Source organism: Aedes albopictus, chromosome 1 (assembly GCF_035046485.1).
Source record: "Aedes albopictus strain Foshan chromosome 1, AalbF5, whole genome shotgun sequence".
NCBI classification, from domain to species: domain Eukaryota; kingdom Metazoa; phylum Arthropoda; class Insecta; order Diptera; family Culicidae; genus Aedes; species Aedes albopictus.
This window is the reverse complement of record NC_085136.1, coordinates 56,669,508-56,696,878: the sequence shown is the minus strand read 5'-3', so window position 1 is coordinate 56,696,878 and position 27,371 is coordinate 56,669,508. Positions and strand designations below refer to the sequence as shown.

The following is a 27,371-nucleotide window of genomic DNA, read 5'->3' as shown; positions in this document are numbered from 1 at the left end:
CAGAAAAACTTAAGCTGTTAGTACACAGGGTCAAATATTTGTCAAAAAAAAAAAAACAATGCTCAAACATCTTGTTGAACTCGATCGAATTTTCTTTTGTGTGAAACTGGTGTTGTTTCTTGAGTTCTTTCCTTGTCCAATATTTTACCCTGTGTAGTTCAGGCCTAACAAACGAAAAGAATTAAATAGCCAAAGAGCCAAGGAGTTGATTCAAAGATTCAAAGATTTAAAGATAAAAGGACGAAAGTCGAGAGTTCTTAAAAACCGAAAATCCAAGAAACAAAGAGCCAAAGCGTTAAGGTGTCAAAAAGCCAAAGAGCAAAGGCATTAAAAGACCAAAGAGTCATAAAGAAGAATATCGGAAGATCCAAAAAGCCAATCTGTCAGAGTCATAAAGTTAAATAATTAAAGAGCTAAATAGTCAAAGCTAGTACAAGTCAAGGAGCCGTGATTTCATTTTCCATTTATAAAGACAAAAACTGCAACAACAAGGCTGCCACAAAACGCGAATATTTCCCAGGAAGTTTAATAGGTTAATAGACAGAAAGAATGAAAGTTTAAGGGTAATATTTCCCTAGTGAGCAAAACACAAGAGAATCAACCAAGACACAGAAAAGTCGAATGATCCGAAAATTCATAAATTTTTGGAACCGAAATATCGTCCAAAAATCCATTATAGAACCAATCAGAAATCCATTGTTTAAGCCTTCGCACAAATCGGCGCCAACATTTCAAAAGGGCGTAACTGCTTTTGCAACCAATGCCTTCTCACAGAGCTGTGGGTCGTATTTCATTCATCTCACGCAATTCACATCCATTAATCGAAAGAGGAGGATTTTATCTTTCTATTTGTGCTAGTGGATTGCTCGAGAGGGATGGGATACGCTCCACAGCTTTTTGAGAAGGCATTGGTTGTAAATGCAGTTACGCCCTTTTGAAATGTTGGTGCCGAAATGATGTTCCTTACTTTGGTTTGTTTCAGCAGATCTCTAGTATTCATGCTGCTCAGTGGCACTGGCAGAGATGAAAATGGATACGCATGGTACTTTACACGATATCACGCAATCAAAGCCCGCATTATTGGTTGTGACCTCCAGTTCTACATCCTCAACCTCATCGAAGGATTTGGATCTCTTTCAACGCAAATTGGTACATCCCCTCACACAGCACAGATTCCAAGGGATGCCACATCAAGATAAATCATCTGCTGGTCTCCCTTTTCCCATCGCACGTCCTTTCCTACACCCCATCAACACTCACCTCACTGTACTGTATCGTGTTCTTTTGCGTGCTTTTCACCAGAAGTGCGAACTCTCATCGTGCTTTTGTGCTTTTGTGCTGCTGGAAACACCATCCACCCCGCCAGCGCCCCCTTCAATCTTCAATAGCAAATCCATTCGGGATGGTAATGACGGTAATCAACGTGTTGGCTGCCGCTGCTGCTGCTGCTGGTGCACCATGATCGTTTTCACAAAGCAATATTGCTCGGCAGCTGGTTGCCAATTGCGTTCCGATTCACCCGCAGCAGCCGCCGTCGAAACAGAGGAAACGAGCAATCAGTCATCATCAGGAGCAGGAACAGCAGCAACAGCAAGCACACGAAAGCTTTAGAGGATGTATTTGAGGACTTCGTATGTGCAGGGTTTTGGACGCGGGGATATAATGATGCTCCCAACCTCGGAACGGAAAACCATCCTCTCTTCCACATCTGTGTCGGATTTTGAAATTAAATCATTTACCACCATCATCAATAGACTTTCGAGAATTGTTCGGAATTGGCTTTCATTTTGAATCTGTTTGGAGCAGGGGACCCGCATGCGGCGAGGTAGGCCTACTGCTCATCTTTTGCGAGTGTGTTAGTGTGACTGGCAACGCGACCAGAAGCCTGGTCGAATCCTGCTTGGAAATCGGCTTGTTTTGTCGATGGGGCTGGCCCGCGAAATCGCATTGTGTTGTTTGGGAAGGCCCGCTCGATGCATGTTAGGTAGGCGTAATTTGTTCGAGTTTGACGTGCCTGCACCCTCCCTGGTTTGGAGTGCGCAATGGCAAGCAATCAGCTGCGTTTTTGCTAGAGTGCCGGTAGAGGCGCTTTTCTGATAAATGCGGTAAACATGATAACAGTGTAAACAAGCAGAAAAGTTTACGCTAGGGAATCATAGATGGCGCTCGTGTTCCACGTGTTTTCCACATATACAGCGGCGCCGCCTGCACCTATCCACTCGGAAACATCATGCACAGCACGGGTGGAAAATGCCAGTCAGAAAAAAAGAAGTAAACAGCTTGAAATTTGTATGGTGGCGTAATAAATTCTCTGTTACTGTAATGAATCCGGAAGAAACGCATAGGTATAATGATTTTGTTTCTAATTTGCAACTTTTTGCCCCAGGGTACAAATCGTTGTGATGTGGAACAAGTGCAAGCCAGCGATTTGTCCATACAAGAAAAATGATTTTACTTTTAATGTGGTGGCGCCATCTCTGAGAAAAACAAGCTTTGATTTCTTACTATAGTAAGAAATCAAAGCTTGTTTTTCTCAGAGATGGCGCCACCACATTAGAAGTAAAATCATTTTTCTTGTATGGACAAATCGCTGGCTTGCACTTGTTCCGCATCACAACGATTTGTACCCTGGGGCAAAAAGTTGCAAATTAGAAAGAAAATCATTATACCTATGCGTTTCTTCCGGATTCATTACAGTAACAGAGAATTTATTACGCCACCATACAAATTTCAAGCTGTTTACTTCTTTTTTTCTGACTGGCATTTTCCACCCGTGCTGCGCATGATGTTTCCGAGTGGATAGGTGCAGGCGGCGCCGCTGTATATGTGGAAAACACGTGGAACACGAGCGCCATCTATGATTCCGTAGCGTAAACTTTTCTGCTTGTTTACACTGTTATCATGTTTACCGCATTTATCAGAAAAGCGCCTCTACCGGCACTCTAGCAAAACGCAGCTGATTGCTTGCTATTGAAACGCCGAGTGGGGCTGTGGTTTTGACATTGATATCGTTTTGAAGTGAACACGAATGGGATACATTTTATGGTTAGGTAAAATGTGGTTCAATTCTTGATAATGGAGTGTAATATAAATCAGAAAATTACTCTGCTTGGCAAACGATGTGAGTCGTTACAAAGAATCACCCACTCCAACAACCAAAAACGAAGAATAAAAACAGCAAAATAGGAGAAAAGTTAAACTGCAAAAAATAACAAAGAGTCATCAATCAAAGAAAAAAAAAAGAAAATTTTCAAAGATTTACTAATGCAGAGGCAAAGAGCAAACAAGAAAAGTTTAAAATTTGAAAAACTAGCCAAAAAGACAAAATAATGAAAAAGACAAAATAGTCAGTTAAAGAGTCAAAAGTTAAAAAATCAAAAAAAAAAAAAAAATGGATCCATAAGAACAAGGATTCAAAAAGTCATAAAGTGAAAGATCCGAAAAGCTGAAGTTCTGAAAAATCCAGGGGCCAAAAAACAAAATGAGAAGCTATGAACAAAAGATCCCATGAGACAAAAATTTAAACAGCTAAAGAAAAATAATGAAGTCTTTGGACCTTTGACTTCGACTCTTTGGCTGTTCGTTGGGTAATTCTCTGTACGGCACTTAGCCTTGTCTGGTTTATGTATCTTTGGCTCCTTGGCTGATTGTCCTTTATGATCTGTTGCTCTCAGCGTCAATATATTTTTCACGCTATCTGACGGTTGGTATCCTTGGGAAAACTTTCCAGGGAAAGTTCTCCAAAATTTTCAGAGGAACTACCTGGAATTCCAAGAATTTCCAGGGAAATTTTTCAGAATTTCCTGTGGAAATTCTCCGAAACTTCCTGGAATGTCTAGAATTTTCAGGGGAAATTCTCCGGAGTATCCAGGGGACATTCTCCGGAATTTCCAGGGGGAATTCTCCAGAATTTCCAAAGGAAATTCTTCGGAACTTCCAAGGGAAATTCTCCAGAACTTCCAAGAAACTGTCTCCGGAATTTCCAAGGGAAATTCTCTGGAATTTCCAAGGAAATTTCTACGGAATTTTCAAGGGAAATTCTCCTGAATTTCCAAAGGCAATTCTCCAGAATTTCCATGGGAAATTCTTTGGAATTTTCAAGGGAAATTCTTGGGAATTTCCAAGGGCAAATTCTCTGCAATTTCCAAGGAAAATGCTCAAGAATTTCCAAGGGAAATACTCCATAATTTCCAAGCAAAATTCTCCAGAATTTCCAAGGGAAATTGTCCAGAATTTCGAAGGGTAATTCTCCTGAATTTCCAAGGGAAATTCTCCAGAAATTCCAAGAGAAATACTCCAGAATTTCCAAGGGAAATACTCGAGAATTTCCAAGGGAAATTCTCCATAATTTCCAAGGGAAATTCTCCGGAAGTTCTCCAGAATTTTCAAGGCAAATTCTCCAGAATTTCCAAAGGAAATTCTCCAGCATTTCTAAAGGAAATTCTCCAGCATTTCCAAAGGAAATTCTTTAGAATTTTCAAGGGAAATTCTCCAGCATTTCCAAGAGAAATTCTCCAGAATTTCCAAGGGAAATTCTCCAGAAGTTTCAAGGGAAATTCTCCAGAATTTCCAAGGGAAATTCTCCAGAAGTTCCAAGGGAAATTCTCCAGAAGTTCCAAGGGAAATTCTCCAGAAGTTCCAAGGGAAATTCTCCAGAATTTCCAAGGGAAATTCTCCAGAAGTTCCAAGGGAAATTCTCCAGAATTTCCAAGGGAAATTCTCCAGAATTTCCAAGGGAAATTCTCCAGAATTTCCAAGGGAAATTCTCCAGAATTTCCAAGGGAAATTCTCCAGAAGTTTCAAGGGAAATTCTCCAGAATTTCCAAGGGAAATTCTCCAGAATTTCCAAGGGAAATTCTCCAGAATTTCCAAGGGAAATTCTCCAGAAGTTCCAAGGGAAATTCTCCAGAAGTTCCAAGGGAAATTCTCCAGAAGTTCCAAGGGAAATTCTCCAGAAGTTCCAAGGGAAATTCTCCAGAATTTCCAAGGGAAATTCTCCAGAAGTTCCAAGGGAAATTCTCCAGAATTTCCAAGGGAAATTCTCCAGAATTTCCAAGGAAAATTCTCCGGAATTTCCAAGGAAAATTCTCCGGAATTTCCAAGCGAAATTCTCCGGAATTTCCAAGGGAAATTCTCCGGAATTTCCAAGGGAAATTCTCCGGAATTTCCAAGGGAAATTCTCCGGAATTTCCAAGGGAAATTCTCCGGAATTTCCAAGGGAAATTCTCCGGAATTTCCAAGGGAAATTCTCCGGAATTTCCAAGGGAAATTCTCCGGAATTTCCAAGGGAAATTCTCCGGAATTTCCAAGGGAAATTCTCCGGAATTTCCTAGGGAAATTCTCCGGAATTTCCAAGGGAAATTCTCCGGAATTTCCAAGGGAAATTCTCCGGAATTTCCAATGGAAATTCTCCGGAATTTCCAAGGGAAATTCTCCGGAATTTCCAAGGGAAATTCTCCGGAATTTCCAAGGGAAATTCTCCGGAATATCCAAGGGAAATTCTCCGGAATTTCCAAGGGAAATTCTCCGGAATTTCCAAGGGAAATTCTCCGGAATTTCCAAGGGAAATTCTCCGGAATTTCCAAGGGAAATTCTCCGGAATTTCCAAGGGAAATTCTCCGGAATTTCCAAGGGAAATTCTCCGGAATTTCCAAGGGAAATTCTCCGGAATTTCCAAGGGAAATTCTCCGGAATTTCCAAGGGAAATTCTCCGGAATTTCCAAGGGAAATTCTCCGGAATTTCCAAGGGAAATTCTCCGGAATTTCCAAGGGAAATTCTCCGGAATTTCCAAGGGAAATTCTCCGGAATTTCCAAGGGAAATTCTCCGGAATTTCCAAGGGAAATTCTCCGGAATTTCCAAGGGAAATTCTCCGGAATTTCCAAGGGAAATTCTCCGGAATTTCCAAGGGAAATTCTCCGGAATTTCCTAGGGAAATTCTCCGGAATTTCCAAGGGAAATTCTCCGGAATTTCCAAGGGAAATTCTCCGGAATTTCCAAGGGAAATTTTCCGGAATTTCCAAGGGAAATTCTCCGGAATTTCCAAGGGAAATTCTCCGGAATATCCAAGGGAAATTCTCCGGAATTTCCAAGGGAAATTCTCCGGAATTTCCAAGGGAAATTCTCCGGAATTTCCAAGGGAAATTCTCCGGAATTTCCAAGGGAAATTCTCCGGAATTTCCAAGGGAAATTCTCCGGAATTTCCAAGGGAAATTCTCCGGAATTTCCAAGGGAAATTCTCCGGAATTTCCAAGGGAAATTCTCCGGAATTTCCAAGGGAAATTCTCCGGAATATCCAAGGGAAATTCTCCGGAATATCCAAGGGAAATTCTCCGGAATATCCAAGGGAAATTCTCCGGAATATCCAATGGAAATTCTCCGGAATTTCCAAGGGAAATTCTCCGGAATTTCCAAGGGAAATTCTCCGGAATTTCCAAGGGAAATTCTCCGGAATTTCCAAGGGAAATTCTCCGGAATTTCCAAGGGAAATTCTCCAGAATTTCCAAGGGAAATTCTCCAGAATTTCCAAGGGAAATTCTCCGGAATTTCCAAGGGAAATTCTCCGGAATTTCCAAGGGAAATTCTCCGGAATTTCCAAGGGAAATTCTCCGGAATTTCCAAGGAAAATTCTCCGGAATTTCGATAAGATAGAATTTGTTGTTGTTTTGCTACGCATTGATTTTCGGTTAAAATTCAGTCTGAGCTTTCTTTGTTACGGATGTTTCCGTTTTATAGCCATCATTCGTTATCTACCTCACATTCGGAACGGAAACTTTGCTTTAAATTTCCCGAAAAGATAACTGAACTTTTGAGCAACGGAATCGGTCCCATGGCGGTAATTGAGCCTAAAATGAAGATGTACATTCTCATTGGATGGTGATGACATCCCAGATCACGGAGAGAGAGAGAGAGAGAGAGAGAGAGAGAGAGAGAGTGTGTGCTAGGTCCTTTTTCTTAGGGGGGTTGCTTTACCACTTGGCTATGCATAGAAAATTTACCACTTCGTGTTTGAGATGTGTACCCGACTAATAGTTGTTCTCTCGTTTGACGTTAGTGTGGGATATTATTTACATTTCTCGAACACGACAGCCTTGGTGTAGTAAAAATAACACCTTCCAAATATCTGGGTGAGCCCGTTCCAAATATAAGTCTGCGGTAATAACTGCATTAGTTCTCATAGAACATATATTTAAAGCTGAGAGCCAGGCCCTCCAGCTGAAACGTTTACTCGGGTTTCCATCCATTTCAACCGAAAAAATAAAACACATAGTCGTAAGTTGGCCTCCCATATTTCGCGTGTATCATACAATTTGCAAAAGCGCGAGAGACACAGCGAAAAAAGTTTGCATAAACGAGTGCCATGACAAGTATGCAAATCAGTGGAAAACCCCCCTTCTTCTACATTTACATCCATTCCATGTTCCTCGAAGCCAGTTCGTCGTCGTCCTAGTCGTTGGCAAATTCATCGCGCACAAAGTTGATGTGGCGTGGGTGTCGTGTCTCAAAGTTGGCCCCTTCCGTCGTCGTCGTGTTGTAAGTTGGAAATTGTTTCATCATGTTTTATTGCGGTAAAATAGAAAAAATCCAACGGGGTTGCGGTGGTTTCGACCGCCGCAGTCGTTCCGCAAACGTCAAAAGTGCTCGGTTCACGCTAAAAAGCTCTCACTCACTTGGTTGCCATAAAATTCAAAAATAATGAAAATTGTTTCATTTATGGTTTATGTAATCGCAATTGCTGCCACAACATGTAACTTATTTCTAAATTATATTAGGTGTAGTTTTATCACTTTAGTATGCAGCTGTACGCCATTAAACATAATTAAGATTTTCAACTATTTATTTTTGTTTCAAGGTTGTGTGCATACTTTTTGAAGTGTGCAGCAGTTTGACGTTTGCGGAACGTACTTCTTTGTCTTCTTCACTCCGCCAGGTTGGAAGATTTCTCTGGATAAGCAATACTCTTCAGTTGAGTATTCTCTCCGGTTCTAGCTTGTTGCTTTGAAGATGTATGAACGGGAAGACGGGCGACGGAGGAGAGCGACGAGTATCAACTTGTAACGAGGGAATTTTTCCCTTGTCAGCTGATGAAGTATTGTCGTAGATTTGGTTGGAGTTTTTTTTTTATTTCCGTTGATTTGGTTGGGGACAACGACTGGAAACTGATGGGGTGGCGATTACGCTTGGCTTTGAAGGTATGTAGTTGTTAATTTGGCGAAGAAAGTTTGTTTTATAATTTGATGTTGAAATGTTTTCCTGCGATTTCCATGGAATATATCTAGAATTTTCAGGGGAGAATTTCCCCTGGAATTTCCAAAGCATTTCCCCTGGAATTTCTAGAGGAAATACTCAGGAATATTCCAAGGAAAATTCTCTAGAAATTGCTGGAAAATTCTCTGGAGTTTCCAGGGGAAATTCTCTGGAAAATTTCAGGGGAAATTCTCTAGAAATTCCTGGGAAAATTCTCTGGAATTACCAGAGGAAATTCACCGGAATTACCAGGGAACATTCTCTAAAATTACCAGGGGAAATTCTCTGGAGTTTCCAGGGGAAATTTTCTAGAATTTCGTAATGGGGGAATGCTCTGGAAATTCCAGGGTAAATTCCCTGGAAATTCCAAGGGAAGCCTTCTTGAAATTCCTGGGGATGTTCTCTGGAAATTAAAGGGAAAGTTCTCTGGTATTTTCAAGGAAAATTCTCTGGAAATTCCTGGGAAAATTCTTTGGAGTTTCCAGGGGAAATTTTCTGAAAATTTCATTTGAAGTTTTATGGAATTTCCAAAAGAAATTCTCTGGAATTTCCAGAGGCGATTCTTTGGTATTTCCAGAGCAAATACTCTGGAATTTCCTGGGGAAATTCTCTAGAAATTCTGTAGGAAATTCTTTGGAAATTCCAGGGTAAATTTCCTAGAATCTCCAAGAGAAGCACTGTGGAAATTCCAGGGAAAATTCTCTGGAATTTTCATGGGAAATTCTCTAGAAATTCCTAGGGAAAATTCATGGAATTTACAAAAGAAATTATCTGGAATTTCCAGAGGCAATTCTTCGGAATTTCCAGGGGAAACTCTCTGGAATTTCCAGAGGAAATACTCTGGAATTTCCAAGGAAATTGTCTAGAATTTCTATAGGATATTCTCTGGAAATTCCACGGAAAACTCTCTGGAAATTTCAGGGGAAATTCTCTGGAGTTTCCAGTGGAAATTATCTGAAAATTCCAGAGGGACATTCTATGGAATTTCCAAAAGAAATTGCATGGAATTTCCATGGGAAGGTTTCTTTAATATTTAGGGGAATTTTTTTAAAATTTCCTGGGAAAATTATCTAGAAATTTGCAGGGGAAATTCTTTGTAATTTCCAGGGAAAATTCTAGAAGAGAAGACCTAACTAAAAGAATGAAACAATCTCCAATCGATTCAATTACGAAAATCCGACACTCGTTTATTTTCAAGCCCTACCCGATCCATTGTCATTCGGTCATTTATCATAAGACCCGTGTGAAGGAATACTTAATCTGTATGCATTAAATACTAAAGATACGGGTAATGTCACAAAAGATCTTAATACTGGTCGCAGTGGCTCACCCGAACAGGAAAAAAAGATACTCCTGAGAAGGAAATCATTGATGTGAAATTCCTAAGAATTCCTAGAACTATCCTGGGAAAATTCAAGAATATTCCTGAGAATTTGTCGGCTGATATAATTTCTGAGGTTTCCCTGGAAAATGACGAAATATGAATTTTTAGGAGAATCCCTTTTTTTGAAAATGTTTTGTTGAAATTCCTTAGAACTTGAGAAAATACTTGACAATTTCCATGAGAAATTTTCGAGAGTTTCCTGGGGAATTTTTGAGAATATTCTGGAGAAATTCCTGAGTATTTTCTAGGGAAGTTTCTGAGAATTTCCTGGGAAAACTCTTAAGAATCCTGAGAAAATTCCTGAGATTTTTTTCACAAAATTCAAAAAAAACATCCTGGAAAATATTTTAAGAAAAAACCTGAGATTTTCCTGGGAGAATTTCAGAGAGAAACCTCAGAATTTTTAGGGAATTGCTCCGGAATTTCCGGGAAAATTCTCCAAAATTTTCGAGAAATTTGTTTGAAGTTTCCTGGAGCAATTCTCCGGAAATTTTTCAGGAGAAATTCATTAGTTTTACTGGAAATTCTTTGATTTTTCTAGAGGAAATTCTTCAGAATTTAAAAGGGAAATTCTTAACAATTTCCACAGAAAATTATTCGGAATTTGACGATTGCTTGAACCAATGGGGGATTTTTTTTTCGTCATATCCAGGAGAAATTGTCCGGAATTCTCAGAAAAATCTTCGGAATTTCCGTGAAAATTCTCCTAAATTTGTCCAGAGGAAATTCTCTGGAATTTCCAGGGGAAAATCTCGTAAAATTTGTAGAGCAAATTGTGTGGAATTTCCACAGGAAATTCTCGGGAATTTTCATGAGGAAATTCAAATTTTCTGGAATTTTTCAGATGAAATTCTCTGGAATTTTGCAATTTATCAGGATGTTCTTGGTCAACTCTTCAGAATTCTCAGGGGATATACTCCAAAACTTTTACAGATTTTTTTTCCTGAACTTCCAAGGAAAACTCTCCACATTTTTTTTTATCAAAATTTCCTTTAAAACCCTGGAAAATTTGCAATGAAGTTTTATGAAGTTTCCTGTGTAATATTTACCATGGAAATATCAACTATTTTTGGAAAAAAAATCTTAAAATTTTCAGGATGAACCCCTCAGAGATTTGCTTGAAAAGGTCTTATGTGTTCCTGGAGAGAATATTTTGACAAAATTCCTTTGAATTGATTAGAATTAAAACTTCGAATTTTCTAAAGATTTTTTTTTGATTTCTGGGAAATTTTTCAAGAATTTTCTTGAGAAAAAAATGTTTAGTGTAAGTTTGGGAAATTCCTGAGAATTTCTAAGGAAACTCTCAGAGCAGTAATCTAAAATTTACTAGAACTTTTTCAAACTTTTTTTCAACAATTGAGGGTAAAGTGAAGACAATTTGTAAGGGAAATCCTTTAGAATTCTTAAGAATTTTCTGGAAAAGTTCCTGAGAATTTTGTTAGAATGTCCTTCATATTTTTGTCATATTTTGTCGTATTTGTCGTTCATATGTTTGATACATTTCCACAGAAGTTCTTAAGAAGATCTGACAGTTTTCTTGGGATCTTTTGGATAAATTTGTAAACCCTAAGAATTTCTTGTGGAAGTTTTTAATTTTTTTTCCTAATAGTTTTTCAAGAAAATTCCATGAGCACGCTTGATTTATTCCCGTGGATTTATGAGAACATCCTAAGCATTTTTTGCAAAAGTTCTGGAAAGCTTCCACATTTCTTATTTTCAGAATGTTCAGAAGTTTTTAAATGGGATTTCATCTTAGATTTTTCTTGATTTTTTTTTTCATTTTAAGGGTGGTTTCGGAACATCTCAGAACTTTTGCCGAAAAGTTTCTTGAAAATTTCAAAATCTCATTTTATTTTTGGGAAACCCTCTAGAATATCCTTAGAATGAATCCTAGGACCGAGTTGTAAATTGTCTAGAATTTTAGGGAAAATTCATAATATTCTCCAAATGCAAGTGTCGTCAATTAATCTACGAAATTCTTCAGCATTTCTTGAAAAAATCCTCAAAGTTTTCAATTGAAATCTTCCACCGCATGTTTTTTTGGCAGAGCTTGCGGAGTATTTTCTCCGAAACATATAATAAAAATTCTCCAGAGATTGCGGAGAAAGGCTTCTTAATGAAATTATCGAGAATAAGCTGAAGAAAATCTGAAAAATTTCCCAAAAAGTCCTCAACAACTTTCTGATGAACGCATTTTTAAGAAAAAAAATCAGCTTTTTTTGGAAAAAAATTCTTTGAATTACTTTTTGAGACTTCCAAGATTTTTTTTGCGGTAATTCTTAAAAACATCCAGAGAGTAAAATTCTCAGAGCTTCTCAAGGAAATGCATCGATTTTTTTCCGATTTTCTACAGAAACACAGTTTATAAGAAAGTTAGCTGAGTGTACACGCCAGTACTTCAAAAAGAGATTCTTTGGAGCTTCCTCCGTAATATCCTGAAGGAATTCCCCTGTATATCCTGAAAAAAAAACATGCTTAATTTTCATTTTGTTTGTTTGTAAAATCCTTATTGTTAGAATTTCATTTTAAAATCCTTATATGTAATATCAAGGGGAAATTTCTGAGGATTCCCCGAAAAAAGTTCTGATTAAATTGCAATTTCAAGAGGAAGTTTTCCAGAATTTAAAAAAAATTCTCCGGAATTTGCAGAGAGAATTCTCCGGAATTTGAAGCGAAAATTCTCCGGATTTTGCAGAGGAAATTCTCTGAAATTACCTGGAGAACTCTCCAGCACTTCTAGGAGAAATTTTCCAGAATTTAAAGGGAGAATTCTGCTGAATTTCTCTAGAAATTTCTGGAATTCCAGAGTGGATTCTCCGGAATTCTCAGGGAAAATTCTCCAGAATCTCTGGGGCAAATTCTCCGGAATTTCCAGGGGAAGTTCTCCGGAATTTCCAGGGGAAAATCTCCGGAATTTCCAAGGGGAAATTCCATGGTATTTCCAAGGAAATTTTCTGGAATTTCCAGGGGAAATTCTCTGGAATTTTAAGGGGAAATTCTCCAGAATTTCCAGGAAAAATTCTCCAGAATTTGCGGGGAAAATTTCCCGGAATTTCCATGAGAAATTCTACGATATTTCCGGGAGAAATTCTCCGGAATTTCCAGGAAAAAATCTTCAGAATTTCTTGGGAAAATTCTTCTGATTTTTTTAAGAAAATTCTTCTGAATTTCCAAAAAAATCTCCGGAATTTCCAGGGGAAATTTTATGGAATTTCCGAAAGAAATTCTCTGAAATTTCTAAGGGAAGGTTTCTTCAATATTTAGGGAAAATTCCCTTAAATTTCCTGGGAAAACTATCTAGAAATTTGCAGGGAAAATTCTTTGTAATTTCCAGGGGACATTCTCTGTAATATCCAGGGAAAATTCTAGAAGAGAAGATCTAACTAAAAGAATGAATCAATCTCCTATCGCATTCAATTACGAAAATCCGACACTCATTTATTTTCAAGCCCCACCCGACCCATTGTCATTCGGTCATTTATCATAAGACCCGTGTGAATCAATACTAAATCGAATTTATCTTTCCCAACCAAACTATGAAAAACACAAATCACACGCTTTCGTGCTTTGATTGTTCCGGTCTAACCTTCTCCCCAACCGAGCCAGCGCTAGTGCCCCAAATTCCGAATATTCCCAGACCCAAAACCAAAATCTCATTCTCTATAGTCACCACATGTGATGCATGTCGGTCGATGCTGCCGGTTCAGAGCGGAGATTTAAGATGGCCAGTGGAGCAGCAATCGATCCATGTCCAAACCCCATACCAATTGTTACTCCCCTGCCTTGTTCCTGGTCGTCTTTTGTTTCCACTTCCAGGCCAGCTGGGGTGGACCGGACCCCAGTTGGTCAGCTACATGTCCGTCTCCGGCTGACCAGTAGAAGGAGAGTGAGAGAGAGAAATGGCCAATGTTCACCTAATTGAAAACTAAGGTAATCCGCTTACTGATTTGTATGAATCACAATCTCTCCTACTATTCGAGATGACCAATATGGGAGGTGGGGGACTTGGGGGAAATCCATTTATGACATCACAATCATGGTAGTTTTATTTTGTTGAAGAGCTTACCAGTAAAACGTGAGCTTGATATTAAAAATGGAAATTTCGGAGAATTTCTCATGGAAATTCCGGAGAATTTCCCATAAAAATTCCGGAGTATTTGCTTTGGAAATTCCAGTAAATTTCCAATGGAAATTCTGGAATATTCCCCATTGAATTTTCGGAGAATTTTCCCTCGAAATTCTGGAGAACTTCCCCTGGAAATTCCGGAGAATTTCCCCTGGAAATTCCGGAGAATTTCCCCTGGAAATTCCGGAGAATTTCCCCTGGAAATTCCGGAGAATTTCCCCTGGAAATTCCGGAGAATTTCCCCTGGAAATTCCGGAGAATTTCCCCTGGAAATTCCGGAGAATTTCCCCTGGAAATTCCGGAGAATTTCCCCTGGAAATTCCGTAGAATTTCCCCTGGAAATTCTGGAGAATTTCCCCTGAAAATTCTGGAGAATTTCTCCTGGAAATTCTGGAGAATTTCTCTTGGAAATTCTGGAGAATTTCCCCTGGAAATTCCGGAGAATTTTCTCTGGAAATTCCGGAGAATTTCCCCTGGAAATTCCGGAGAATTTCCCCTGGAAATTCCGGAGAATTTCCCCTGGAAATTCCGGAGAATTTCCCCTGGAAATTCCGGAGAATTTCCCCTGAAAATTCCGGAGAGTTTCCCCTGGAAATGCTGGAGAGTTTCCCCTGGAAATTCTAGAGAATTTCCCCTAGAAATGGTGGAGAATTTCCCCTGGAAATTCGGGAGAACTTCCCCTGGAAATTCCGGAGAATTTCCTTCAAGAATTCCGGAGAATTTCTTCCACAATTTCCGGATAATTTCTGTAGGAAATGTCGGAGAATTTCCATTGCGAATTTTGGGGAATTTCTCTTGGAAATTCTGAGGAATTTTCCCTGGGAAATTCTTGTTTCTCTTAAGAAAATTCTCAGGATTTTTTTACGAAATTTCTAGGAATTTTTCCAGGTTATTCTTAGGAGTTTTCTTTTGTAGTTCATAGTAATTTCTCTAGTTAATTCTCACGAACTTTCCTAGTAAAGTTTTACGAATTCGTCTAGTAATTTTCAGGAACTGGCACAAGAAATTTTCGGTAATTTAATCAGGAAATTCTCTGGTTTTTCTTTTTAGTAAATTCATAAGAATTTGTCCATAGAATTTTCAAAAATTTCTTCAGGGAATTCTCAAGACATTTTCAGGACTTTTCCCAGAAAGTTCTCAGGAATATTTGAGGAGTTTTACAGAAAAATGTCAGAAAATTATAAGGAATTTTTTTGTAAAAAATAAATAAATAAGTGAATGCTCAAGCATTCCTTCATTAAATTTCTTTTTATTTTTCCAGGAAATTTGCAGAAATGTCTCATGAAAATTCTCAAAAAAACTATGCTATGAGAAAAATTCTCAAAATTTTTACAACAGAACTCTTCGGAATCTCCTTAGGAAATCTATAGATATTCTTTAGGTATTCTTTTGAATTTCAACTGGAAATTCTAGAAAAAATTGAGCTAGGAAATTAGAGAACTAGGGTATGTGTGCCATCAGTAATCTCATGCTCCCATTTTCATCCTATTCGAAAACAAGCGATTACGACACCGATTGACTCCGTTCTTTTTGTTTTCATGGGTGCTCACTTCTAACAAAAAATACAAAAATAAAAAAACAAAACAAAGAGCGCTTCAATCCTTTGTTTTTCGTGGGATGAAAATGGGAGCCACATGCTTAATAAGGGAACCAATACCCTACTTCAGAAAAAAATCGCAGGAATTCTTTTGAAATTTCTTACGGGTTTGCCTAGAAATTTCTTATTAAATTTTCCAGATATAATTCTCTGAAATTTCTGTGGAAAATTTTCAGAAAATCTAATGAATTTCTTCAGAAAATTCGAAAAAAAAAAACAAGTGTGTAGATTCTATTTTTTTGGGTATCATCCCTTAGGCCTAAGTTCGTTCGTTCTAATGTTCTTCAACCAAACATTGTCCGGCCCAGTGACTCAGAGCCTCATGAAATTCTAAGGATTTTTCCCAGGAAATTTTCAGCAATTTCCTCAGGACATTCTCTGGGATTTGCCCAGAAAGTTCTCTGGAATTTCCTTAGGGAATTCTCAGCGATTTTCTGAGGAAATTCTTTAGAATTTTCCAAAAAAATCGCAGAAATTTCTCCAACAAATTGTCAATTATTTCCCCAGGTCATTCTTATAAATTCTCCTGAAAATTCTCAGAAATTTCCCCAAGAAATTCTTAAGATTTTTCCTAGAAAAATAACAAAACAAAATAGTCTCTATAGTAAAGATAAATCAATGAATCAAATCAACAAAAGAAAATCCTGGAAATTTTCAAGAATTTGCTCAGGAAATTCTCCACGAAATTCACAGGAAATTCCTCTGGAAATTTGCACTAGTTTCTCCAGATAATTTTCCCTGGAAATTCCAGATTATTTCTTTTAAAAATTCCGGTGAATTACCTTGGAGAATGTGCTTCAGAAATTCCTGAGTATTTTTCGTGGAAATTGTTTTGAATTTACCTTTTAAATTTCGACGAATTACCTCTAGAATATTCAGAGAATTTCCTCCAGAAATTCAAAAGAATTTCCCCTCAAAAAATTACGGTGATTTTTTTCTTAAACTTTTAGAGTACTTCATCATAACATTTCGAAGACTTTCTTCTGTTATTTTCCATAAACTTCCGAAGAATCTTTCTCAGGACAATTGCTTCAAGAAAATTTCAGACAAATTCTCAAAAGAGTTTAAGAGAACTCGCACCGGAAAGTTTGAAAATATTTCCCGGAATTTTTGGTAAGTTTTCCTGGAAATTCTCTCGGAATTTCTCAGGCTTTTCTCTTAAATTCTCCCAGGAAAATGTCAGGTTTCTCCTTAAAATATTGTCAGGGTTTTTTCCAGGAAATTTTCCGGGACAGTTTTCAGAAAATCCTCAAGAATTTCACCAGAAAATTTTCCGCAATTTTCATGAAAAAATAAAAAAAAAATCCCCAGAAAATTCTCCGAAATTTTCCCAAGAAATTTTTACAAATATTTCCAGGAAATTGTGATTCTCTGGAATTTTCCCAGGAAATTCTCTGAAATTTTCTCAGGAGAATTACAAAATTATTGCCCAGGAAATGTTCACTAGTTTCTCCAGAAATTTCTCTGGAGTTTGTCAGGGAAATTTTCAGGCATTTTCTCAGGATTTTTGAGAGTTTCCTCAGGAAATATGTAGGAGTTTTCCCAGGAAATTTTCAGCAATTTCCCTCGGAAATTCTCAGAATTTCCCCATAATATTCTTAGAAATTTCTTATGAAACTCTCGAGAATTTCTCAAGGGAATGTCCAGGAATTTTCTGGAGTTCTTAGGAATTTCGTCAGAATATTCTCAGAAATTATCACAAAAGAATCTCAGGAACCAAAAAAAAAACTAAATTCTAAGGGATTTCACAGATATTCCTTCATGAAGTTTTTAAGATTTTTTGATTTTTTGACTTTTTCTAGGGAAATTTCAAAAAATATTACAGGAAAATCGCTTAAAAAAATCTCAGAAATATTCTTGGCAATTTTATGGATGATTCAGGGAATTCTTAGGAATTTCACATCATCCATTTCTTAGAGAATTTCTGAAGATTTTCCTCATAAAAGTCACAATGTTTTTTACAGAAAATTCTCAGGAGTGTCTTCAGGAATCCCCCTGGAAAAACCTGAGAAACTCCTAGAATACGGAAATCACCTAGAATTTTCCATCAAAATTATCAGATAAGAACTCTCAGATATCTCTTGAAAAAAATTCAAAGATGTTTTCAAGAAATTCTAAATAATCGTTACATTCCTAGCTAAGCACTCTTAGACGATGAAAACGGGTTTATAAACAATTTTGAATTCCGACATCCATTCCTACATCCGGTTCCTAGGGAATTTACTTTATTTTTTATAAGAAACTTCATGAAGTTTTATCGGCAAAATAATATAAACAAAAAAAAAAAACAAAAACAAAATCACCTTGGAAATTCAAGAGTTTTCTCTAGAACTCTAGGGATTTTCGCACGAAGTTGTCCAACAATTTCATTGTCTAAATTTTTCAAAGAGCTTCTTTGGAATGCCCTAAGAAATTCTCACGGGTTTGCCCTGAAAATTATTTCTATTTTATTTTACTTGAATTTTTCTGGGGAATTTATAAGAATTACTTAGTGATTTTTTTCTTAGAAAATCCGGAATATTTCCTGATGAAATTTTTGAGAATTTTCTGGCAAAATTCCTAAAAAAAATACTGGAAATATCCTTGAAAATATTTTAAGGAAAAATCTGAGATTTTCCTGAGAGAATTTTAGAGAGAAACTGAGGGAATTTCCGGCAAAATTCACCAAAATTTCCTGGGAATATTTTCAAAATTTTCGGTGTGAACTCTCCGAAACCCTCATAGGAATTTGTCTGAAATTTCCTGGAGCAAATCTCCTGAGAAAGATTCTTCGGGAAGTTTTTGAAAATAACTGAAGAAATTTCTTAAAATTTCATGATGAAGTTCTTCAGAATTTCTGGAGAAAATTCAAAGGAAATTTATCAAGGGATTTTTGTTTTGAATTTCTGTAGGAAATCCTCTGAATATTCTATAAGAAATTCTTCGAAATTTAAAAGGCAAATTTTTAACAATATCCAGGGTAAATTTATAACAATATCCAGAGGAAATTATCCTGAATTTCTAGAGAAAATTATCCTGATTTTTCACAGGATAATTTTCCAAAGGAAAATTCTCCAGAATTTTCAGGGGAAATTCTCTAGAATTTGCAGGGAAAATTCTCCGGATTTTCCAGGGGAGGAAATTTGGAGAATTCTAATGAAGTTCTACTAGATATACCAGATACCAGAGAATTTCCCCTGGATATTTCAAGAAATTTTCCCTGGAAATTTTGGGGAATATCCCCTGGATATTCTGGAGAATTACCCTTGGATATTTCAAGAAATTTTCCCTGGAAATTCTGGAGAATTTCCCCTGAAAATTTGGGGGAAACCCCTGGATATTCTGGAGAATTTTCCCTGGATATTTCAAGAAATTTTCCCTGGAAATTCCGGAGAATTTCCCCTAAAAATGTTGGAGAATTTCCCCTGGAAATTCTGGAGAACTTCTCCTGGATATTGAAAGAAATTTTCCCTGGAAATTTTGGAGAATATCCCCTGGATATTCTGGAGAATTTCCCCTGGATATTTCAAGAAATTTTCCCTGGAAATTCTGGAGAATTTCTCCTGACAATTTTGGAGAATTGTCCCTGGAAATTGCGGAGAATTTCCCCTGGAAATTCCGGAGAATTTCCCCTGGAAATTCCGGAGAATTTTCCCTGGAAATTCCAGGGAATTTCCCCTGGAAATTCCGGAGAATTTTCCCTGGAAATTCCGGGGAATTTCCGGGGAATTTCCCCTCGAAATTCCGGAGAATTTTCCCTGGAAATTCCAGGGAATTTCCCCTGGAAATTCCGGAGAATTTTCCCTGGAAATTCCAGGGAATTTCCCCTGGAAATTCCGGAGAATTTCCCCTGGAAATTCCGGAGAATTTCCCCTGGAAATTCCGGAGAATTTCCCCTGGAAATTCCGGAGAATTTCCCCTGGAAATTCCGGAGAATTTCCCCTGGAAATTCCGGAGAATTTCCCCTGGAAACTCCGGAGAATTTCCCCTGGAAATTCCGGAGAATTTCCCCTGGAAATTCCGGAGAATTTCCCCTGGAAATTCCGGAGAATTTCCCCTGGAAATTCCGGAGAATTTCCCCTGGAAATTCCGGAGAATTTCCCCTGGAAATTCCGGAGAATTTTCCCTGGAAATTCCGGAGGATTTTCCCTGGAAATTCCGGAGAATTTCCCCTGGAAATTCCGGAGAATTTCCCCTGGAAATTCCGGAGAATTTCCCCTGGAAATTCCGGAGAATTTCCCCTGGAAATTCCGGAGAATTTTCCCTGGAAATTCCGGAGAATTTTCCCTGGAAATTCCGGAGAATTTTCCCTGGAAATTCCGGAGAATTTCCCCTGGAAATTCCGGAGAATTTCCCCTGGAAATTCCGGAGAATTTCCCCTGGAAATTCCGGAGAATTTCCCCTGGAAATTCCGGAGAATTTCCCCTGGAAATTCCGGAGAATTTCCCCTGGAAATTCCGGAGAATTTCCCCTGGAAATTCCGGAGAATTTCCCCTGGAAATTCCGGAGAATTTCCCCTGGAAATTCCGGAGAATTTCCCTGGAAATTCCGGAGAATTTCCCCTGGAAATTCCGGAGAATTTCCCCTGGAAATTCCGGAGAATTTCCCCTGGAAATTCCGGAGAATTTCCCCTGGAAATTCCGGAGAATTTCCCCTGGAAATTCCGGAGAATTTCCCCTGGAAATTCCGGAGAATTTCCCCTGGAAATTCCGGAGAATTTCCCCTGGAAATTCCGGAGAATTTCCCCTGGAAATTCCGGAGAATTTCTCCTGGTAATTCCGGAGAATTTCCCCTGGAAATTCCGGAGAATTTCCCCTGGTAATTCCGGAGAATTTCCCCTGGAAATTCCGGAGAATTTTCCCTGGAAATTCCGGAGAATTTCCCCTGGAAATTCCGGAGAATTTTCCCTGGAAATTCCGGAGAATTTCCCCTGGAAATTCCGGAGAATTTCCCCTGGAAATTCCGGAGAATTTCCCCTGGAAATTCCGGAGAATTTCCCCTGGAAATTCCGGAGAATTTCCCCTGGAAATTCCGGAGAATTTCCCTGGAAATTCCGGAGAATTTCCCCTGGAAATTCCGGAGAATTTCCCCTGGAAATTCCGGAGAATTTCCCCTGGAAATTCCGGAGAATTTCCCCTGGAAATTCCGGAGAATTTCCCCTGGAAATTCCGGAGAATTTCCCCTGGAAATTCCGGAGAATTTCCCCTGGAAATTCCGGAGAATTTCCCCTGGAAATTCCGGAGAATTTCCCCTGGAAATTCCGGAGAATTTCCCCTGGAAATTCCGGAGAATTTCCCCTGGAAATTCCGGAGAATTTCCCCTGGAAATTCCGGAGAATTTCCCCTGGAAATTCCGGAGAATTTCCCCTGGAAATTCCGGAGAATTTCCCCTGGAAATTCCGGAGAATTTCCCCTGGAAATTCCGGAGAATTTCCCCTGGAAATTCCGGAGAATTTCTCCTGGTAATTCCGGAGAATTTCCCCTGGAAATTCCGGAGAATTTCCCCTGGTAATTCCGGAGAATTTCCCCTGGAAATTCCGGAGAATTTTCCCTGGAAATTCCGGAGAATTTCCCCTGGAAATTCCGGAGAATTTTCCCTGGAAATTCCGGAGAATTTCCCCTGGAAATTCCGGAGAATTTCCCCTGGAAATTCCGGAGAATTTCCCCTGGAAATTCCGGAGAATTTCCCCTGGAAATTCCGGAGAATTTCCCCTGGAAATTCCGGAGAATTTTCCCTGGTAATTTCGGAGAATTTCCCCTGGAAATTCCGGAGAATTTCCATTGAAAATTCCCGAGAATTTCCCCTGGAAATTCCGGAGAATTTCCCCTGGAAGTTCCGGAAAATTTCCTCTGGAAATTCCGAAGAATTTCCCTTGAAAATGCCGGAGAATTTCCCCAAGAAATTCCGGAGAATTTCCCCTGGAAATTCCGGAGAATTCTCCCTGGTAATTTCGGAGAATTTCCCCTGGAAATTCCGGAGAATTTCCCCTGGAAATTCCGGAGAATTTCCCCTGGAAATTCCGGAGAATTTTCCCAGGAAATTCCGGAGAATTTCCCCTGGAAATTCCGGAGAATTTGCCCTGGAAATTCCGGAGAATTTCCTCTGGAAATTCCGGAGAATTTCCCCTGGAAATTTCGGAGAATTCTCCCTGGTAATTCCGGAGAATTTCCCCTGGCAATTCCGGAGAATTTCCCCTGGAAATTTCGGACGGTTTCCCCTGGAAATTCCGGAGAATTTCAGGGGAAATTCTCCGGAATTTCTAGGGGAAATTCTCCGGCATTTTCAAGGAAAATTCTTCGGAATTTCCAGAGGAAATTCTCCGGAATTTCCAGGGGAAATTCTCCGGAATTTCCAGGGGAAACCGTCCGAAATTTCCAGGGGAAACTCTCCCGAATTTCCAGGGGAAATTCTCCGGAATTTCTAGGGGAAATTCTCCGGAATTAACAGTGGAAATTTTCCGGAATTTCCAGGGCAAATTCTCCGGAATTTCCAGGGGAAATTCTCCGGAATTTCCCGGGGAAATTCTCCGGAATTTCCAGGGGAAATTCTCCGGAATTACCAGGGAGAATTCTCCGGAATTTCCAGGGGAAATTCTCCGGAATTTCTAGGGGAAATTCTCCGGCATTTTCAAGGAAAATTCTTCGGAATTTCCAGAGGAAATTTTCCGGAATTTCCAGGGGAAATTCTCCGGAATTTCCAGGGGAAGTTCTCCGGAATTTCCAGGGGAAATTCTCCGGAATTTCCAGGAGAAATTCTCCGGAATTTCCAGGAAAAATTCTCCGTAATTTCCCGTGGAAATTCTTCGGAATTTCCCGGGGAAATTCTCCGGAATTTCCAGGGGAAATTCTCCGGAATTACCAGGGAGAATTCTCCGGAATTTCCAGGGGAAATTCTCCGGAATTTCTAGGGGAAATTCTCCGGCATTTTCAAGGGAAATTCTTCGGAATTTCCAGAGGAAATTTTCCGGAATTTCCAGAGGAAATTCTCCGGAATTTCCAGGGGAAATTCTCCGGAATTTCCAGGGGAAATTCTCCGGAATTTCCAGGGCAAATTCTCCGGAATTTCCAGGGGAAATTCTCCGGAATTTCCAGGGGAAATTCTCCGGAATATGCGGGAAAAATTCTTTGGAATTTCCAGGGGAAACCCTCCGGAATTTCTAGAGAAAATTCTCCGGAATTTCCAGGGGAAACCGTCTGAAATTTCCAGGGGAATTCTCCGGAATTTCCAGGGGAAATTCTCCGGAATTTCTAGGGGAAATTCTCCGGCATTTTCAAGGGAAATTCTCCGGAATTTCCAGGGGAAATTCTCCGGAATTTCCAGGGGAAATTCTCCGGAATTTCCAGGGGAAATTCTCCGGAATTTCCAGGGCAAATTCTCCGGAATTTCCAGGGCAAATTCTCCGGAATTTCCAGGGGAAATTCTCCGGAATTTCCAGGGGAAATTCTCCGGAATATGCGGGAAAAATTCTTTGGAATTTCCAGGGGAAACCCTCCGGAATTTCTAGAGAAAATTCTCCGGAATTTCCAGGGGAAACCGTCTGAAATTTCCAGGGGAAATTCTCCGGAATTACCAGGGAGAATTCTCCGGAATTTCCAGGGGAAATTCTCCGGAATTTCCAGAGGAAATTCTCCGGAATTTCCAGGGCAAACTCTCCGGAATTTCCAGGGGAAATTCTCCGGAATTTCCAGGGAGAGTTCTCCAGAATTTTCAGGGGAAATTCTCCGGAATTTCTTGGGGAAATTCTCCGGCATTTTCAAGGGAAATTCTTCGGAATTTCCAGGGGAAATTCTCCGGAATTTCCAGGGGAAATTCTCCGGAATATGCGGGAAAAATTCTTTGGAATTTCCAGGGGAAACCCTCCGGAATTTCCAGAGAAAATTCTCCGGAATTTCCAGGGGAAACCGTCCGAAATTTCCAGGGGAAACTCTCCGGAATTTCCAGGGGAAATTCTCCGGAATTTCCAGGGGAAATTCTCCGGAATTTCTAGGGGAAATTCTCCGGCATTGTTACATTATAAATAAATTTTGAGCCTTTTTGTTATGTGTGCATACCGTCAACAAGTTTAAAACGTAAATGCGAAAACTCGCGGGGCACCGATAGCTGCATGCAAGGGATAGCGGCTTGAAAGCAGACACAGTGCGTGAAATTTGCTTGCCAACATCGGAGAATCGGCTGTTTTCGCTCCTCATTGCCACTTGTCAAAGTGTACCGAAAACGAACGACTGCAAATTTGGCTGGTGCATCGAAAAGTCGTGCGGTCGAGGATCGACCGGCTCAAAAATCCAGGCGGACGGAACACGGTGAAGATTCGAACAGAAGGTGAGTCCCCGGCGATGACCGCAGTGGAAAGAGGCTAAAGTTTTGCTTTTCTGCAGCTAAACTACTCGCCAAGCGCCAGGCAGCAGCGGAGTGCGCCAAAATCTCCATTCCCCGAATCGCAACCGTGCTCCATCGTCGGGAGCATTGGAATCGCGCCGAAATCGGAAAATAAATCCCGGAGAAAGCTACCAACCAACGGACCGCTTCTGTAGCTGGAAACGCGGCGTCAGTGAGCGGCATAATCGATCCTAGTGGTTCGAGACAGCGGTGGAGACACGTCCAACAGGCCGACCCACGAATCGTACACGTGATCCACTGGAACAAATTACTGAGGTAAGTGGGATCTGAAAAGTATTGTCGAGGCGAACAATCAACCAACAAATTTGTGTTCTCCAGCTGTAGGCCACGAGCTTGAGAAGCGTTGCTGGCGAAGGGAGGAGGCGAGATTTGCGAATCACCGGCCGGATGTGAGGTTGGTGGCTGCGGAGAAGCTGATCCCGTCACGAAGCAGCTGGATTGCCAGAGACCAGGTGGCAAGAACTAGTTGGTGAGTCCGATTATCGCACCATTGGGATCCGTGACTAACACAATAGTTCTCCCGCAGGCATCGATCTCCAAAAATATCATTTTCCGAGCGAGACCGTCGCTTCCCGGAGTGATCCCAGCCATACGCACAAACGGTGCGAAACAGAAAGCCCTCCAATAGAGGTAAGCGCACCCACGCAATCGCTCAGTTTTGCCGATTCTAATTGGAATCGTATCAGGGCTTTTTGTTTACAGCCCCAACACGTCGCAGCGCTCTCGAACAACAATCGGATCGGAATCCGGCAGCGAGTAACGGAATGCTTCGAAGGTAGGCCGTCCGCGAGGAGGGCATTACTGGACCTATAGTCTAGATCCACCGCGGAGCGTTGGTGGCCACGTTCCGATTCCTGCGGATTCGGTTTCGGATACAATTGCATGTACACAGATCCCGCAGCTATTCGACGAGGAGTGGCACCGGGGTTTCGAGGCTCGTCGGTGAGGAAGACGACAGCTCTGAAGAAGCGAGGAAGCAGCCAAGAAGAAGAGAAAGGGTGCACCCAAGAAGATATGAGTGAGTACGTAAACTGGGAAAGAGAAGATGAATGAGAAAAGGCAAGGAAGAGAATCAGCATAGGAGTTAGGGCTCAGAATGAGCAGTATTATGTGAGGAAGGGCATGGCAAAATAAAAGGTATTGCACACTGGAAATTTGCGTTTGTGGCGTATTTATGTTGCTAGCCGGTCCGATCAATGCCCCTTTATTATCAGCAAAGATCGTTTCACAACATTGGCGCCCAACAAAACGAACCATTTTAGTTTGTGGTTTGTAGATTTTAGAATTTGTGTTCTGTTTGTGGCACAATTCTGTTATTTTGTAGCACATTTGTAGAACCTACCACATTTTTAGTTTTGTCTAGTTGGCTAATTAAGACCTTTTGGATCATGGATCCAGCAAGCCTGTTAGAAGAAGAGATCAGTTACGAACTGGCCTTGCGCCACGTAAACAATCTCGGAGCACTTCCTCGCAGGGCTAGAGCCGTTCGCTTGCGTGCTCTTATGCAGGAAGATGAGATAAAAGGAATACTTTACGACAATTCCTCCCACGTTATGGATGTGGGGGACAATATCAGTCAATGTCAATCTCGCGTGCGCGAATTAATACCCGAAGTGGAAGCAGCTTTGAAGCGCGGTGATCTCCCAGCAGTTCGTTTACTACGGTCGCGGTTAGTGCACTATCGGGACAGACTATCCATCGTGGATCCACCGGTAGCTTTCCTCGACACACACGCAGCCGTGGCGCTTTTAGTGCAGTTTTCCCTGGAAGATGTGGACGATGCGCTAGGAAGAACAAAGAAAAGTGCCAGACCAGTGAACAGTGACAGTGCCAACAGAAGCAGTACCGGTGCAGTTCCAAAAGGGACCACACAATCTTCGACCGTGACTGAAGGAGACTTCCTAGGATTCGACGAGAATGGAAATCCAGTCAACCATTCGGGTACATCGAATCAAGCGTCCATCATCCACGCTGAGCAACAACAGCGACATACAGCATCTCCAGTGACCGATCCGATAGCAGCTAGACCTCAACGCGACAGCTCAACACTCCATGACAACGAGAGAGGCGCTGCATCATTGGAAGCCATGCGTACCACGCGAGGAAGAGGTTGGAGCGCGGTTGGTCAGCGAGTCGTCCCGAACAACAGGTTTGAAGCGCAGAAAAACTCCAGCTGGCGAGAACCAACGATGGGCAGCACCATTCCACCACCGCCATATGAACCGATAAGAACCGAAGCGGGCGAAGCTGATGCGAGAGGTGACTACAACCAACTGCGGGCCGATCTACTGCGACAGCTGAACTACAGGCCGCAAGAACACGTTCCAAGACCGCTGTTAGAAGAAAGAAGAACGTTGAAGGCCATCCATAACTGGCCGTTCAGATATAAGGGCGAGAAGGATGGGTCGTCGCTGAACACCTTTCTGCAACGTGTCGAAATCTTCGCTGCATCGGAAGGAGTAACGGAGGACGTGCTGCTAAGGAACGTCAAACATCTGCTTCTGGACGACGCGCTCAACTGGTACAGCAGTGTCTACGTGTCGGGAGAGTTGGTAACCTGGGACGATTTCAAGCGGCTGATCAGGCAAGAATTCTTGCCGGCGAGCTACGCCTACATTCTGCGGGCCGAAGCATACCACCGCTTGCAGGGCGAAGAAGAGCCGTTCTCCAAATTTTACCAGGATATTTCCACTCTCTTCCAATACGTGGATCCTCCGGTGACTGATCAAGAGAAGCTGTTCATCATCAAGAAGAACATGAACTCCACGTACGCTCCGATTGCCGCATCACACCACTCCATACGTCTGTTGGTGAAGGCGTACAAGGAACTAGACGAACTCCGGAAGCTACAGCATCATCAGCGACGCATCTCGCTACCGTATGGGGCACTGATTGAACCAGCGCTGGCTACACCAAACTCTTCGCTGCGCCCGTCGAAGCCACAACCACCGCTCCAAAGATTTGGAAAGGTTCACGCTTTGGAAACGGAAAGTTTTCACAGTTATGGAGAAAGCAGTTCGCCAACAGCCTACGGTGCAGAAGCAGAACAGGTAGCGCAGGACGAAGATAAGATGGACCAGCGGATGGAAGCCCTGTTACAACAGGTAAATGCGTTGAAGCTGAGATTCGACCGCCGAGAAGCAGTAGGAAAACAGTCGCCCAACCAACAGTTCCCACAAATGCCAACGAGCAATCCTAACAACCAGCGCCAAGTTCCTGAGGCAAACAACGCTCGTGATCCACCGGCGGCGATGATTTGCTGGAACTGTGACGAAGGGGGACACCGGTTCATGGACTGCGCCAAACCCCAGGCAGTACTGTTCTGCTATCGCTGTGGACAAAAGGGATTCTCGTTGCGAAGTTGCCCGACCTGTCTTCAACGCTCGGGAAACGCACAAGCGGGGAGCCAGTAACAGAGGGTAGGACATCCTCGCCTCAATTCGACGATCCCTCTACAATTCCTGACCTAGTTCAGATCAACTCACTGATCATCAACCCCGACAACGACAATCGTCCGCACGCAGTGGTAGACATACTCGGGAAACAAGTTACCGGATTACTCGACAGCGGTGCCAACTGTTCGATTCTAGGAGGCGACAACGTAAAGATGGCGCAGGAGCTAGGCTTGCAGCAAATAGCTCT

General features: G+C 41.0%; 2 protein-coding genes across 3 annotated transcripts in view; one reads left to right on the top strand and one right to left on the bottom strand.

The window, feature by feature from the left end:
- Positions 1-27,371, bottom strand: part of LOC109427505 (uncharacterized protein DDB_G0290587) — a 792,302-nt gene that overhangs the window by 137,874 nt on the left and 627,057 nt on the right. The window lies entirely within an intron of this gene.
- Positions 23,342-27,150, top strand: LOC109405945 (uncharacterized). The gene is made up of 5 exons (XM_062844583.1): positions 23,342-23,651; positions 23,708-23,984; positions 24,048-24,198; positions 24,256-24,359; positions 24,416-27,150. The coding sequence occupies exon 5, from the start codon at positions 25,118-25,120 to the stop codon at positions 27,140-27,142; it is 2,025 nt and encodes a 674-aa protein (XP_062700567.1). The 5' UTR covers positions 23,342-23,651; positions 23,708-23,984; positions 24,048-24,198; positions 24,256-24,359; positions 24,416-25,117; the 3' UTR covers positions 27,143-27,150.

Bases quoted from the DNA above. Each gene is read 5' to 3' on its own strand.
- LOC109405945 (XM_062844583.1), top strand. From the start codon at position 25,118: ATGGATCCAGCAAGCCTGTTAGAAGAAGAGATCAGTTACGAACTGGCC.